Source organism: Ochlerotatus camptorhynchus, unplaced genomic scaffold (genome assembly GCF_037179485.1).
Source record: "Ochlerotatus camptorhynchus isolate MF236.1 unplaced genomic scaffold, CSIRO-AGI_Acam_v1.1 ptg000589l, whole genome shotgun sequence".
Lineage (NCBI taxonomy): Eukaryota > Metazoa > Arthropoda > Insecta > Diptera > Culicidae > Ochlerotatus > Ochlerotatus camptorhynchus.
Window position 1 is genome coordinate 36,866 of NW_027041069.1, and position 15,098 is coordinate 51,963.

Consider the following 15,098-nt stretch of genomic DNA (forward strand, 5'->3'; position numbering starts at 1 on the left):
AGGGAACTGTGAGAGCGTTAATAAAATGCTAACGTGTGTACCTACTATTTTCAATAGAGTTTATTTGCACTGATATTCGAATGACCCTTATTTTTACAAAGAGCGGCGCGAACAACAATAATCGCTACAAGAACAGAAACACAAACTTAAATGCCTGGAAACCCGTGTTGAGTGTGTTGTGGTTGTTTATTGGATAGAATGTTTGTTTTTCGTTGAAATTTTATGATCGATATCGGCGCGTCTTTGCTATACCGATCGTAAATGGGTGATCGTGTTTGCTTTGAGCTAAAATAAAATCAACCTAATCGTGCGCTTATGAGATTAAAACATGTTTCGTTTGCTTCCATTCCCTTCAATATCAATAATGGAAGTGATGCTCGTGGCAGTTTGGGAAACATTTCACAGGTTCACTGCCTTACCAAGGCGCTTGTGGGAGAGTTCCATCAATGGCATCGTATTCCTAATAGCGGTGGTATTATCCGGCTTAGCGTAGATATCCGCACACAGCTCATCGACTGCGATTTCCTTATCGGCCTTTGCTGCCTTCGTCGCAGAATCCACTTCGCCCCGGAGCTTCGATTCGATTTCCTTCAGTTCCTCGGTGGTGGCCAGTTCGTTTGTCAGAATCTTCTCCCGCAGCGACGTGATTGGATCACGAGTCTGACGGACTTCGGCGATTTCATCACGCGATCGGTAGCTCGTTCCTGGATCGGACATGGAATGACCCGAATAGCGGTAGGTAGCCGTCTCCAGCAGAATCGGCCCCTTTCCGCTGTTACAATGCTCAATTGCAAACTGGGTAGCTTCACGAACGGCCAAAACGTCCATACCGTCAACCCAGATTCCGGGCACGGTATCTCCCCTGGTGTAGTAGTTCACATTAGCCGAGGCACGTTCCGCACTGGTTCCCATACCGTAGCCATTGTTCTCGCACACGAAAATGACCGGCGCACCCCACAGCTTAGCCATGTTGTAAACCTCAAACAACTGACCCTGATTGGCAGCACCATCTCCGTAGGCAGCGATGCAAACTCCCTTCGAACCGTTGTACTTGGCAGCCATGCCAATTCCGACTCCGAGCGGTACCTGCGCTCCTACGATTCCATTTCCGCCGTAGAAGTTACGAGCATACATGTGCATACTGCCTCCCTTTCCGCGAGCGCATCCACCCTGACGACCGGTCAGTTCGGACAGAACGCCTTGCATCGGAACGCCCATCAGGTACGACCAGCCGTGGCAACGGTAAGCCGTGATGCATGAATCCTCCGGACGCATGGCGGCACGCATTCCGACGGCGCACGCTTCCTGACCCGAGTACAGATGGCAGAATCCACGGATGATCTTCTCCTTGTACAGGTTGCCGGCGGCCGTTTCCATGCGACGGATCGCGTACATCTGGCTGTAGTACTTCAGGGCATCCTCCTTGCTGACGGTGACGGTCGTTGCCGGACCCTGGTCCAGATTGTGCAACTTAAAGGCCTGCGGGGTGGAGAAAAAAGATGCTGATTAAGAACAGTGCTTATGCTGGGATTTGAAATGACAATACATGTGAAGCACGGCGCGTCTCCACCATTTAGGAACATAAATCCGGAGTGATTTGAGATTTGGGCGTAATTGTGTTTGTAAACAAACACGTCAATCACCGATTTTTCGCGAATAAAGGCTCAATTTTGAAAACTAATAACACTATGCGGTAGAGGTATGATTCCTCTATCATTTGGTATAGTTTGTTTATAAGATTGAGCTTTTATTAACGAGAAATCGGCGATTGACCTGTTTGTTTACAAATACAATTACGCCCAAATCTCAAATCACTCCGGAAATATGCATTCACAATGCAGGTAGACATATCCTGGAGATTTCAACGGTATTTAAATTACGAACCTGGTCATCTGTCTCAAGATTAGTATGAAATGGGTATTTTTTTTGGGTGACTTGAACGCACACCACTTTAGCTGGGGGTGCCCCGGCTCGACTCGAGAGGTTCCACACTGGTAGACAAGTTTGAAAGGGAGGATATGATAAACCTTAATGATCGTTGACCTTTTTCAATGGACGACACACCAAGGCGATCGATGTAACTGCTGTTATTCGTTCCCTTGCTGGAAGAATGCAGTGGAGCGCCAATCCGGACCTCTACGGTAGCGATCATTACCCGGTTCAGGTGCAACTTTTTGCCGCCGATATACCGGCAGCAACGCGGAAACCTCGGTGGAGCTATGACGAAGCCGATTGGGAGAGGTACGGTGAAACCTTCCAGTCGCTCCTTCAACAACGTAACCCTGACAGCATCGAGAATCTCACTGCAGCAATAAACGTCAGCAACCATCCCGAAAACCAGTTGCATTCCGGCGCGTAAAGCCCTCAGATGGTGGAACGAGGAAACGAAGAAGTGGGCGAAAAGCCCTTCGACGAGTAAAACGGCTTCCCATCGATGATCCGGATAGGGAAAACGCGCTCTGTACCTATCGAGAACGGCACAACCAGTGTCGCCAATTGATCCGAGATGCCAAACGATCCAGTTGGACGGACTTCCTCGAAAGCATAAATGCCTCACAGTCTTCGGCGGAGCTCTGGGGTAAGGTCAACGCACTCAGTGGCAAGCGCCGTACGGCCACACTGCATATACAGGTAGACGGCGCTGCGCTCTCCGACCCCGCAATCGTTGCTCTTTATTAATTTATTTGATAAGGCTCAACCGAATTAACTTTACAGAGCCGAGGATTCTTGGTCACTATACAATACATCTCAAAACTATAGTCAAAAAGTACAACACAATAAACACTTTATCTTCGGCTATCCAAAAAGCCTCCTCCATCAGAACTGGATTGGCAAATTGTTGTACGCCAACGAGGGTCAGAGCGCGTCCATTGCAGCAATGGACGCAAAACGTGGTCAACACTCACACACTCATCACTAAACGGTTGCTTTCCAAAGTCGACGACGCATCGACCGAAAGAACTGCTGATGAAGAACAATGAGGAGGACCACACAATGATTGCTGCCGAGAAAACAAACCCATCGACTTCGTCCGTAAGCGGTTTTTGAGTTTTTCCGGACACGAACAACCTGAGGATCAACCACGACTTCACCTGGCAGGAGCTTCAGTTCGCGCTTAGTAGAAGCAACTGAAAATCAGCCGGCCCAGACGGGATCGGCTACCCCCTGCTCAAGAACCTGCCTACCCCGGGTAAAGTAAAAATGCTGGAACTCTTCAACCAGCTTTGGCAAACAGACTCGTATCCAGAGCATTGGATGGAGAGCTTGGTAAAGCAAACGAACCGACTCGCAGACATGGCGAAGTTCCGACCCATTGCCCTCACCTGCTGCATGGCAAAGGTGTTCGAGCGGATGGTCAACCGACGCCTGAAGCAGTTTCTCGAGTCTGGCAGCCTCCTAGACCATCGCCAACACGCATTCCGACAAGGCCACGGTACATCCACGTATTTTGCGACGCTAGGAGAGCTCCTGTTGGAGTTGGTTTCCCTGGACATTGCGAAAGCCTTCAACCGTGCATGGACGCCCGCGGTACTAAAGCAACTCGTCAGCTGGGGCCTTAGCGGCCGTATCATCCATTTCGTCCAAAATTTCCTGACTGGCAGATCCTTCCGAGTCTCGCACTTTCTCCAAATCCCGCACTTTCTGCGAGGAAACCGGCGTTCTCCAAGGATCAGTGATCGCTGTCACCTTATTCCTGGTAGCCATGAACAGTGTCTTCGATCGGTTACCAGCGAACATCTACATTTTCGTGTACGCAGACGACTCCATTTTCGTGTACACAGGTCAAACTCCGGGACAAACGAGGATTAGAGCCCAAGCAGGGGTTTCCGCCGTAGCAAGATGGGCCACTTCGAAAGGTTTTCAGCTGTCTGCTGGAAAGAGCGCTAGCTGCCACGTTTGTCAGTACCGACATCGGGTCTGCGGACCTTCCATAAAGATCGGTAATCAAGCTATACCATTGAAGAAAACAGTGAAACTGCTTGCACGGAGAACAAATTATAGCAGACGAAATTATTTTTCCGGTCAAAATAACTATATTGTTCAATTGTTTTAGAGATAACCCGATACTATAGTTGATTTAACTATATATAGAGAGCAACAACTATAGTCCATAGTTGGTTCCTCGGTTGGCTCAACTATATTTTTCAGTAGATGAACAAACGTCAAACTTCAAAATACAACTATGCTTTAGTTGATCCAAGAAAACTTTTGTTAGGTAAGCAAAATTGTACAATGTTTATTAAACGAACTGCTCTTCATTATCGACATATTAAGGAAGTTTGTTTTGCTTCTTTATCGATTTCAAAAACACAACTGCAAAATCATAAAAAAGGTGAACAAGAACATTCAACTAAGATTTGAACCTTGTTCATTTGCGTGAGAGCCAGCTGTCTTATTGCCTGCTCTACGCATCACAAGTTAAAAGTATGTGGATTTATGATGATCACTTGAAACCTAATTATATAACTAAATTACATTTGACGGTTGTTGTAGTTGATCAAAGTTATAGTTGAATTGAGTATAAGATGAACAGTTGAATCTATTAGGTAGATATGATTGAGTTGATGGTCAAATTAATGTTAGAATAACTATAGGTTTCTTTCAAACAACAATATTTTTCCATGTGAAAGTAACTATTAGGATTGTTATCTTAACTTAACGAATTATAATTACCGTGGAGTTGCTATATTATCAAGCATTCCTAAATTATTCGAATCCATCATTAATGACAATGTATTCTTACAGATTAGGTCGGTAATTACTAGCAAACAGCACGGATTTGTTAAAGGACGATCTACAACTACCAACTTGATACATTTTGTGTCATACTGTTTAAACTCAATGGATAAAGGAAATTATGTAGAAACGCTATATACTGATTTCAGTAAAGCATTTGACAGAGTTGATATACCACTCTTGCTTTTTAAGCTATCCAAATTAGGCTTCAGTCCTAGGCTACTGAAATGGATCGAGTCGTACTTATCAAGGCGGACGCAAAAGGTAAGATTTGAAGGAAATCTGTCCACCATAGTTAATGTAACATCTGGTGTGCCACAAGGTTCACATCTTGGTCCATTACTGTTTATTTTATTTGTCAACGATATAGAACATATTTTTAAATTTCTTCATGTTTCTATATATGCTGATGACATGAAACTTTTCATGGAGATATCTAAAGCACCTGATCTTCAAATATTTCAACAAGAAATTGACGTTTTTTACACATGGTGTAAGAAAAATTTGTTAGAACTAAATATTAATAAATGCAATTCTATATCGTTCACAAGAAAGCAAGCTGTAATACACGACACAATTACTCTTGGCCAGAAAACAATCCAAAGATCCTATCAAGTCAGAGACTTAGGTGTTATCCTCGACTCCAAGTTAACTTTTGCTGATCACTACAATAACATTATCTACAAAGCAAGCAACATGCTCGGGTTCATTAAAAGATTTAGTTTGCACTTCAATGATCCCTACACAATCAAAACACTTTACGTAGCATATGTGAGGCCTCTTCTCGAATATTGTAGCATAGTTTGGGCTCCATATCATGATACACATGTAAACCGCATTGAATCAGTTCAAAAGCAGTTCTTGTTGTTCGCTCTAAGAAAGTTGGGTTGGACGAGTTTTCCACTTCCATCTTATGAATCGCGTTGTATGCTAATTAATTTAGATGAGCTCAAAAAGCGAAGAGAGTTCGCAATGATTGCTTTTATAAACGATGTGATTTCGCAAAGAGTTAACAGTCCAGAGATTTTGGAAAATATCAATTTTTATGCTCCCACTCGCTCACTGCGGAATAGAAATTTGTTTAGCATCAACAATCAAAGAACAGACTATGCCAAAAACAGCCCATTGAATAGAATGATGTCTTGCTATAATACATACTGTGAATATATTGACATAACAATGAATAAAAGTACGCTTAAAAAAACTTTCTTCACGAGGTTAGCTAGGCATCAATAATAAAATATAAATGCTATGCAAGTAATTGAAGTAAAATTGTAACAATTAGCGTTTAAGTAAAACTGTAAAACGGTCTACACTGATTGACGACTAATAAATAAATAAATAAATAAATAAATAAATTTGTTCTCCGTGTGAGGTTGTCATTGACTGGTCGCTGAGTTTTGACCAGCGCCTTCAAGGGCCAGCTGTCGCAGCAGGATCAACCTCGTCCGCACAATCTCCCGTCCCCACCGGTCCAACAACAGAGAAGTACGTTTTTCGTGTTTCCCGGGCCATCGTAGACAGCCGGCTGATGTATGGACTCGAGCTGACCTGCATCGCCACCGACAGGGCAATACAAATACTCGCTCCGGTTTACAATAGCTACACGCGCATCATATCTCCCCGCGACGCCAGCCGATGCCAGCTGTGTCGAAGCCGGCACTCTCCGTTTTCGGTACCGCATCTACGCAGCCATTGACAAAAAAGCCGCTGCATTTTCAGCAAGTACCGCCGGAAACGACAGAATCTGCCTCCTCAGCGAGGGGACAGAGTTCTCAGTACAACGCAGAGCTCCCCCCAGTGGCCAAGATTCACTGGTACGGAGATAAGAGATGGCAATCTGCCGCACCACAGCCGGATAAAGGAGAAGTTCAGAGCCGGGGGCAATTCCGTAGCCCTTAGGAGATCGGTAGTAGAGCTGACCGGATTGTACCCAAACTACATGCATCGTTACACGGACGGGTCAAGATCGAGAGCTGGAGTAGGAATAGGAATCGTTGGTGACATTTCCCCAACGAGTACTTGTCTGCCAAAACAATGTTCGGTGTTTTCGGTAGAAGCAGCGGCTAATCTTTATGCCGTTACGGTTCCTGCGGATCGCCCAAACCTGATCCTGTCGGACTCCCACAGTGTTATTCAGGCCCTTTCGTCGGAGGTCCCGGTCCACCCCTGGATCCAGGGCATCCTGAAGGTTGCGCCACCAAACACTACCTACGCATGGATTCCCGGGAACATCGAGGCGGACAACCTAGCCGGGTCAGGCCGGTGCATTTTGGAAACCAAGATGGCGAACCAAAATCCAATATGGCGACCTCTAAACAGCGAATATGCATAGCCATGCAATATGGGTATCTTGAATTCCAAGATGTTGGATGTTGATTTTCTGCTTCTACTCATCAAGTTCCTTCCGTAGATACCCATATTACATGGAATTAGATGCATATCGCTTTCCGGAGGCCACCATATTGGATTTTGGTCCGCCACCTTGAATTTCAAAATGGCGGCGGATGTTGATTTTCTACTTCTACTCATCGAGCCCATTTCGTAGATACCGATATTGCATGGGTTTAAATACATATTCGCTGTCCGGAGGCTGCCATATTGGGTTTTTCCGCCTTCTTGATTTCTAAAATGGCGGCGGATGTAGTCCTTCTTCTCTCTCTTCTCCTCCGCGTTTCAAGCTTATTGCATATCGCATATTAGCTTATTGCGTGCTCTCAACTTAGTGTTCTAGATGCACTTCCACAGTTATTAATTGAGAGCTTTCGATGCCTGTACCATTTTTGCATTGGTATAATTGTGTGGTAAGTCCAATCATACTTCTATGCCAAGGGAAGTCGAGAAATTTTTCAACCCGAAAAATTCCTAGACCGGACCGGGAATTGAACCCAGCCACCTCCAGCATGGTCTTGCTTTGTAGCTGCGCCTTAACCCGACTGAGCTAAGGGAGGCGGATGTAGTCCATTGGATTTAAATCAGGAGAGTTTGAAGGCCATTCATCTTTTGTCAAATATCTAGGAAAAAGTTTGCTACAAAGCTCCAGCGTTTTATTCGCTCCATGCGATGGTGCCCAATCGTTTTTACCAAAATGCGAGGGGTGCGACACATCTAAATTGACAATTGGATTCTGCAAAGAATCGAACCCCTTTTTTAGATCAGTGTACATTCATTAGATTCATTTATCTAGCATACGCTGCATCTACTTTCTCAACGCTGCCAACGCTGCTGAAGATGAAAGTAGATGCGAGCAAGGATATGGAAAGATGTCCAAATAAAGCGAGAAAGAAAGGAAGCAGGCGAGACAGTGAAGTTGAGTTTGACTGCAAATGAGGTGCAAACGTTTGTTTTAGATTCGATTTTCGAGGATTATTAGAAAAAAAAATAACGTATTAAAATAAGTAATCGACTTCGATTTTTGTTGTGCAGTTACCTAGGAGCGGCCTTTCGTGACTTCTGCCGAGTAAAGGGTATACAGCTTGCACACTACGAAAAAGACATGTAAATTTCAGTGCCCTGAGACCGACACATGCAAGCGACCCTTTTGACATAAGAATCAGTTGAAAAGGACGAGAAAATTAATTCTATCAAACGCACTTTTCGTCGAGTTGCAATGTTTCAGTTTCAGGACACTTAATTTTACATGCCATGTTTGTTTACGTTCCATAATTTACGTCAAAGCTAAATTACGTCTCGTGTAAAAATAATGATTTCTAAGTGTGTGAGTACACCGTTACGTACAAACCGCAACAGGATGGTGTCAGTGAGCGGCTCAACCGCACAGTGATGGACAAGGCAAGGGCTATGATCAACAATCAATACGAAACTAACGATTTTAAATTGGCTCACTACTTGACTAGCCTATTGGTTCCAAGCAAATCGATTAACGTATCCCATTTTAGCCGAAATTCTAGTACTACACAGACCTAGAGATGAACTAGCCTAAGGCTAAAAATCTCTTTAATAAAGAATTTAAAAAAAATAGTACTACACAATGTTTGTTTTGATTCGCTATGAAAGTTTGACAGATAAAATGAGGGGTTAGTGGATTTTCCTATGTTTCGAGGGGTGAATCGATTAGCTTGGGACCGAAGATAGTACAACAGCTGAGCCAAAAAGTTGAGCATGTTTCTTCGGGACCTACTAGTCTTAGAGTTACCTCTATGCTATGATCGAAGGTGCTGGATTGTCGAAGGCGCTGTGGTCTGAAGCGGTTCTGGCGGTAGTCTACGTGATTAACCGGAGTCCAACGGCGGTGTTAACGACTAACAAGACACCGTACGAAATGTGGTACGGCCGCAAGCCTGACGTCTCGAAGTTTCGTATATTCGGTGCAAGAGCTTTCAGTTTCGTACCGAAGCAGAAGCGGAACAAGTTGGAGTTCAGAAGTAAAAGCTGTCATTTCGTCGGATACGGTGTAAACGGCTATCAGTTGTGGGATGGTCGTAAGATTTTTATCGCTCGGGACGTTGTCGTGGAGGAGTTGCCGTTGAAGTCAAGTCAAGTAGGGGTGCAGATTCCTGTTTCGAAACCGCGTTGTACCAGTGTTATCCGGTTAGTCCGTCTGGTAGTTCCTCGATGAACCCTTCAGCTGGTTCTTCGGTCGGTCCTTCACCACCATTGTCGACTGCTGTAGAGAAGCCATCGGATCCTGTTCTTGCGGATCAGCTGGAAATGGCGGATTTATATGAAGAAGAATTCAATGACTTTCAGAAAGCAATGGAGCTGGAAGAGTACGAGCAAAATCCTCTAGCAATTCGTCGAAGTCAGCGTTTCCGGAATCCACCGGCCAGGATGAGTGAATATTCGTGCGTCGCTTTTGCGCTCAACGCAGAAAGTTATGTGAAGAACGTTCCTGAGAGCATCGGAGAGCTGAAATTGCAACCTGACTGGCCGGAATGGATGGAGGCAATAGACGACGAGTTGAGGTCGTTAGCTGAAAATGAGACGTGGCAACTGGTTGACCTGCCAGAAGGTCGTTGACTGTAAATGGGTGTTTCGACTGAAAACGAACCCTGACGGGGCAATCAACAAGATGAAAGCGAGATTGGTTGCCAAGGGTTTCACCCAACGTTATGGGTTTGATTACGATGAGACCTATTCCCCGGTTGTCAGGATGTCTACCGTTCGAATGATGCTCGCCTTAGCAAACCATCAAAACCTTGTTGTCCACCAAATGGACGTGAAAGCCGCGTTCCTCAACGGGCAGCTAACCAAGGACACATATATGCGCGAGCTTAAAGGATTTGAGGAGGGGAGTAAGGTGTGTAAACTCAGCAAATCAATTTACGGACTGAAACAGGCATCGAAGGCATGGAACGAGTTTGCGTCTAGAATTGGTTTTCGGCGTTGCTTTGAGGACAGTTGTTTATATGTGCGGGATAGCAAGTTTGGTTCGGTTTATCTCCTCCTCTACGTAGATGATGTGCTCATTATCTGCAAGGATTTGATCCAAGTGCAGATTGTGAAGAATATGCTACAGCGTGAATCTCGTATGGTGGATCTGGGCGAAGCGCAGATGTTCTTGGGGATCAGGATCGAACGGGATGCAAGCAAAGGCATCATGGAGCTTAGCCAACCATTCTATACTGAAGCAGTTCTCCGTCGCTTCGGAATGAAATCATGCAAGCCGGCGTCTACCCCTATGTGTGCTAACTTGCAGCTCCAGAGACCAAATGAAGACCAGAACCTCGAAAAGACGTATCGGGAATTGATAGGCTGCCTGACTTACCTTATGGTCACAAGAGCATTGGTCACACCTGAAAAGAATACTTCGGTATCTCAGAGGATCGACGCAGCATGGTTTGATCTACATCCGACAGGAGTCAGCTGAGCAGGTAGTTGGTTTCGCAGACGCAAACTGGGCGACAGATCCTGGTGATCGCCACTCTGTTTCTGGGCATATGTTCCAGATATACGTCTTGGAGCACGAAGAAGCAAAGAACGATTGCACTGTCCTCAACCGAATCGGAAAGCAGTGCTATTGTCGACTGTATATGCGAAGCATTGTGGATTCATAAACTGAGAAGAGAATCTCGGATTATGAAATCTCCTATCGAGGAAAATAACAAACACAGGTGCTGTCGTTCTGGTGTATAAAAACTGAGTGATGTTTATTATTTATGGAATATAACTTTGATACAAATATTCCTTGGTAAACCAAAGATTATAATAATAATGCTCAAACGGCATTTCTGACAGTGCTGTTTCTGCTGTTAGAGGGGCTCATTGATGAACAATTTGGATGGTTGCTCAAAGATTGTGATGATAATAATCAATCGGTGCACTGCCCTGTGCGGCATAACAGTCCCATTAGCATTTTTGGCGGAAATTAGCTATACATTGGAATCGATTGTCAAGTGCCTTAACTTCACAATGAACAGGAAAAGTTTCCTACTTTGGTCAGAAAATGTCGCGAAAAATACCAAAACTACGTTGTCCCGTATATAAGAGTCCATAAAGAAAAAAAAATCATTGGTGTGTTGTTACTTCGTACGTGGATGAGTTAGGTAAAGCAGTGCGCGTTTGATTAGCATTGTCGCATCAGTGACCATTTGCTCAATTTCAACTTCTGTGGAATCTGCCGTACTGTAGCCGAACTATCAATCTATACTCATCAGAAATTCTAATAAATTATGACATTAAAGCTTTATGTTGATATTAGTTTAGCATTCCTCTCAAATTGGATTAATCTAGTGTTTAACAAACATAACAAAAAAAAAAAAAAAAAAAAAAATACACAAATGGAAGCTTCTATAATAGACAAGTTTCCATCGTTATCATACACACTTACGCAACAATAAATCAAAATATTCATACGCAGCTGCTATATTGAATATAGTCGATTTATGTGTTTCTGCAAATGTCTAATATAAGAATTTAATTCCTTTGTTTTTTGTCTCTCTTTAGTAGTTCTTGGTTTGCCTTGTCCTCCTGGCTCGATGAGTCTCATCGTCGCCCATTGGTCACCATAGCCGGAAGAACTCCAGACGAATCTAGAACCGCACTACCGTTCAAACTGGCGACAACGCTCTCATGAGACAACGAAAACCCATCCCCAAGCTCTTACCCTAATCCCATCCTTCGACAATGTACCCCTCTAACCTCTAAGCCGCGAGTATTTGGCCCAACTCCTGCTAGACATAGACTTAAGTGAATTTTGTTACAAACAATGACCAATGAATTATCGGCTCAGTAAAGCTAACGCAATTGAGCCTTCCGAGCTAGATAAAACAAATCATACCCACATTTTTAAATGTTTGCTAAGTTGAACTATGTACTACAATGTCCAGGTTTTTGTTGAGCTAATAATAAATTACCAATTGCAAAATTACACAGTTGATTGAAACATACCCTGGTTTCGAACGTAGCTTCCGTTGCATATCCGCATGCTGCTGGCTGTGCCGCAAGAATTTTCTGAAAGAGAAACAATAATTTTTATTAGGCAAGCTTAGGAACCAAACAAATAATGAAATTAATTTAACTAAAGAAAAATCTAAAAATAGAACAACCAACAAAACACCTGATCTGATCCCGCACCATCCGCAGCTGCTTTGGCAGCAGCAGCAGGAGCTTGAGTTACTTTGACGCCGGCTTCGGTTCCGACGCGGAATAATGTTTTCACCCACGTGGAAAGTCCCATTTTCCAAACAAAGACGTCCGTAACAACGTCTCTATCGAAAAATTAATATTGACCCAGTAATTTGTTTGACCTTCGATGTGGGTTTTCGATCGGAAAGATGATAAGCAACGCAACAACCGTCTGTCGATCGATCAGGGGACGGTAGCCCCACCAAAATCGCCGTTTTTAGTGTTATATTTTGTTATGCAATCACCCTACGCGCTCTCCTCTACGTCCTACGATGACTTTATATTGGAAGGAAAAATCATATCACACGCAATCGTTCCGGAGAGAGGTCATTGGAAACGTCACCGGAAAATATACAGATGCAAGAAATGGGCGATCAGCATAAGCGACCTTCTCCAGGGAACTCTGGGCAGAAACTTACCAGATTTCCAAACAGGGCTCGCAGGCTATTGGGTTTGGCTACGTTTGAAAGCATTTTAGATGGAATTTCTGGCAGTAAAATGCAACAAATAAACAGAGCACTTTTCAAGATCGAACGACTTTGCACTGAAACTCCACTCTCGTCCTCCCACTGACTGATGGTTGTTTGGCGAAATAGTGGGTGGAGGCGAAACGTCAAAATTGGTTGGAGATTCTCTCTTTCTCGCGAGTTGGCTTTCGTGTTTCGTTTTTCGAACACGCTGGGGCGCTGACTGGTGATGAGCACTGGAACTAAAACGCACGTGATTCGGTTACATATTTGCCGTTTGCATGCATAACGAGAGGCATTGATTGCTGGATTATAGGCATTATGCTTGAGACTACAGAGTTATAGTTATAATAATTAATGACGAGAAAAATGTAATTAAACCGCTAGCTAGACTGCGCAGTTATAACATGCTATAAGCCTATCTTGATAATATTTTTCGACGGACGACGCCCGACCACCCATTCGGGAAACTTCTTCAAAGTCCTTTATATAAAAATAAAGATTTAAGACGGAAATTCTTTACTTTTAAGTTTCTTTGATTTCGATGAATATATTTAAAAATATTTATTGGTCGATACTTACATTTAAGATAATTTCGTAATCGGTCGCATGATAGTAATAGATTACTAATGGTGCCAAACTAAATTTCCCTGAATTTCGATGTGTCACAAGGACTTTAGTTTTCTTTATAAATATTAATCTAAAATTATTTGAATACTGATTCCGTCGTTACGCTGAACTTTGGCAGAGAACAATAAAGATTGCCAACGATGCACATTTAAAATCTCCTTGTTATCGATTTGCATCGCTGGGTAAAGGAAGTTCCCAGCAAACATTGAATGCTGAATAGGCGCTAATTAAGGCAAAAATTGACTTCTTCAGCTAAAAAGTTGCTTATTCAGCTTGTAATCAGGTCAAATTGTTTGTTGGGTTTGATACACACCAGATGGTAATGTCTATATTATCTATCGACAAATAAGGTACTTCATCGGTAGAAGCATGATCTGCTGGAAAAAAAATACGCTACGAAGCAAATGTTTGCCATTGTAGATCTTCAAGTTTGCATCCATATGCTCTCTACCCTTTCTTAAGAACGCGTGATAGTAAGCGTTGTAAAATGCTCGGAATTTTGAACCGAATGATGACACTTGCTACATTTAAAAAAGTTATATATCGAGTGGCTTTGCTACTTGTGCTATTTCAAGTCGTAGTTTTTATTCGTTATTTTTCGTGTCTTATCTAGTCAAAAATATTTATTTCTTGACCAAGTTTTTCGTTTTAATCATCCGGACATTATTGCTAAAAAATTGTGCTCGTAAAGTAGTTATTCGAAGTACAATTTAACTGTTTTTTGTCCGCGCTGTGCTGTGCTATAGAGTTGTTTTTGTTCATTCTTCACCTACGTGCTATTGTTGAAACAGCACTCAATCATCCTGAGCTTGTTTGTCATCACCGTCCTACCGCCAACTTTTGTTCCTGCAAGAAGTCTAATAAAAGGCGTTTGACCGTTCAACTGCCAGCATGGAGACAAATTGTGCCAAGTGCTCGTTGGAAATTACTGGCATTGAGTATGTGACCTGCCGAGGATACTGTGGCAGTGTGTTTCACATGACGTGTACCGGAGTGTCTCGTGCCCTGTCTGGTTACTTCACATCCCATCGGAAAAACCTCTTTTGGATGTGCGATAAATGTGCGGAACTTTTTGAGAATTCGCACCTCCGATCCATCACCAATTTGGCAGTTGAAAAATCACCGCTGCTTTCTCTCACGGAAGCTATCACGAATTTGCAGACGGAAATTAAACAGTTGTCATCAAAGCCTGTCCCGTCAATTCTGCCACCTGCTGTCAACCGATGGCCAACACTTGAAGCAACTCGACCATCAAAACGATTTCGTGGATCCGACTCTGTGGTGCCTAAAACATCTGAGTGTCAGTCTGGTTCAAAACTGTTGGGTCAGAACGTCATCTCTGTACCTACATGTGAAAAACCGGCGGCAAAATTCTGGCTCTACTTGTCCCGTATCCAACGTGATGTGAGCAACGAAGCAATCTCTGAAATGGTGAAAGCCAACCTGGAACTCGAAAATGAACCTGATGTTGTGAAATTGGTCGCCAAAGGAACCGACACCAGTAACATGACCTTTATTTCATTCAAAGTCGGTCTAGACCCAGCTTTGAAGAAGAGAGCTTTGGATCCGTCATCTTGGCCCGAAGGAGTTCTATTCCGTGAATTCGAAGATCACTCGGCTCATAAATTTCGGAGACCATCTGGTGTGAATCTAACACCCACGCCAGTGACACCGCAG

The 15,098-nt window shown here is 43.6% G+C and overlaps 1 protein-coding gene across 2 annotated transcripts; it reads right to left on the minus strand.

The window, feature by feature from the left end:
* Window positions 1-62: 62 nt before the first annotated feature.
* LOC135713880 (pyruvate dehydrogenase E1 component subunit alpha type II, mitochondrial-like) lies at window positions 63-12,892 on the minus strand. 2 transcript variants are annotated; one of them, XM_065237085.1, is made up of 4 exons: window positions 12,744-12,815; window positions 12,257-12,600; window positions 12,088-12,150; window positions 63-1,479 (listed from the first exon to the last, which is right to left on the minus strand). In XM_065237085.1, exons 2-4 carry the CDS (start codon window positions 12,374-12,376, stop codon window positions 400-402), a joined length of 1,263 nt encoding a protein of 420 aa, XP_065093157.1. In that variant the 5' UTR covers window positions 12,377-12,600; window positions 12,744-12,815; the 3' UTR covers window positions 63-399. The 2 variants fall into 2 exon arrangements, with proteins under 2 accessions (XP_065093157.1, XP_065093158.1); XM_065237086.1 differs by lacking the exon at window positions 12,257-12,600 and having other exon boundaries at window positions 64-1,479; window positions 12,744-12,892.
* Window positions 12,893-15,098: the final 2,206 nt, after the last annotated feature.

Coding starts and splice junctions, on each gene's coding strand:
- LOC135713880 (XM_065237085.1), bottom strand. CDS start 12,376: ATGGGACTTTCCACGTGGGTGAAAACATTATTCCGCGTCGGAACCGAA. Junction 12,151..12,256: donor ATGGTGCGGGATCAGATCAG/GTGTTTTGTTGG, acceptor TTTCTCTTTCAG/AAAATTCTTGCGGCACAGCC. Junction 1,480..12,087: donor AAGCTACGTTCGAAACCAGG/GTATGTTTCAAT, acceptor TCCACCCCGCAG/GCCTTTAAGTTGCACAATCT.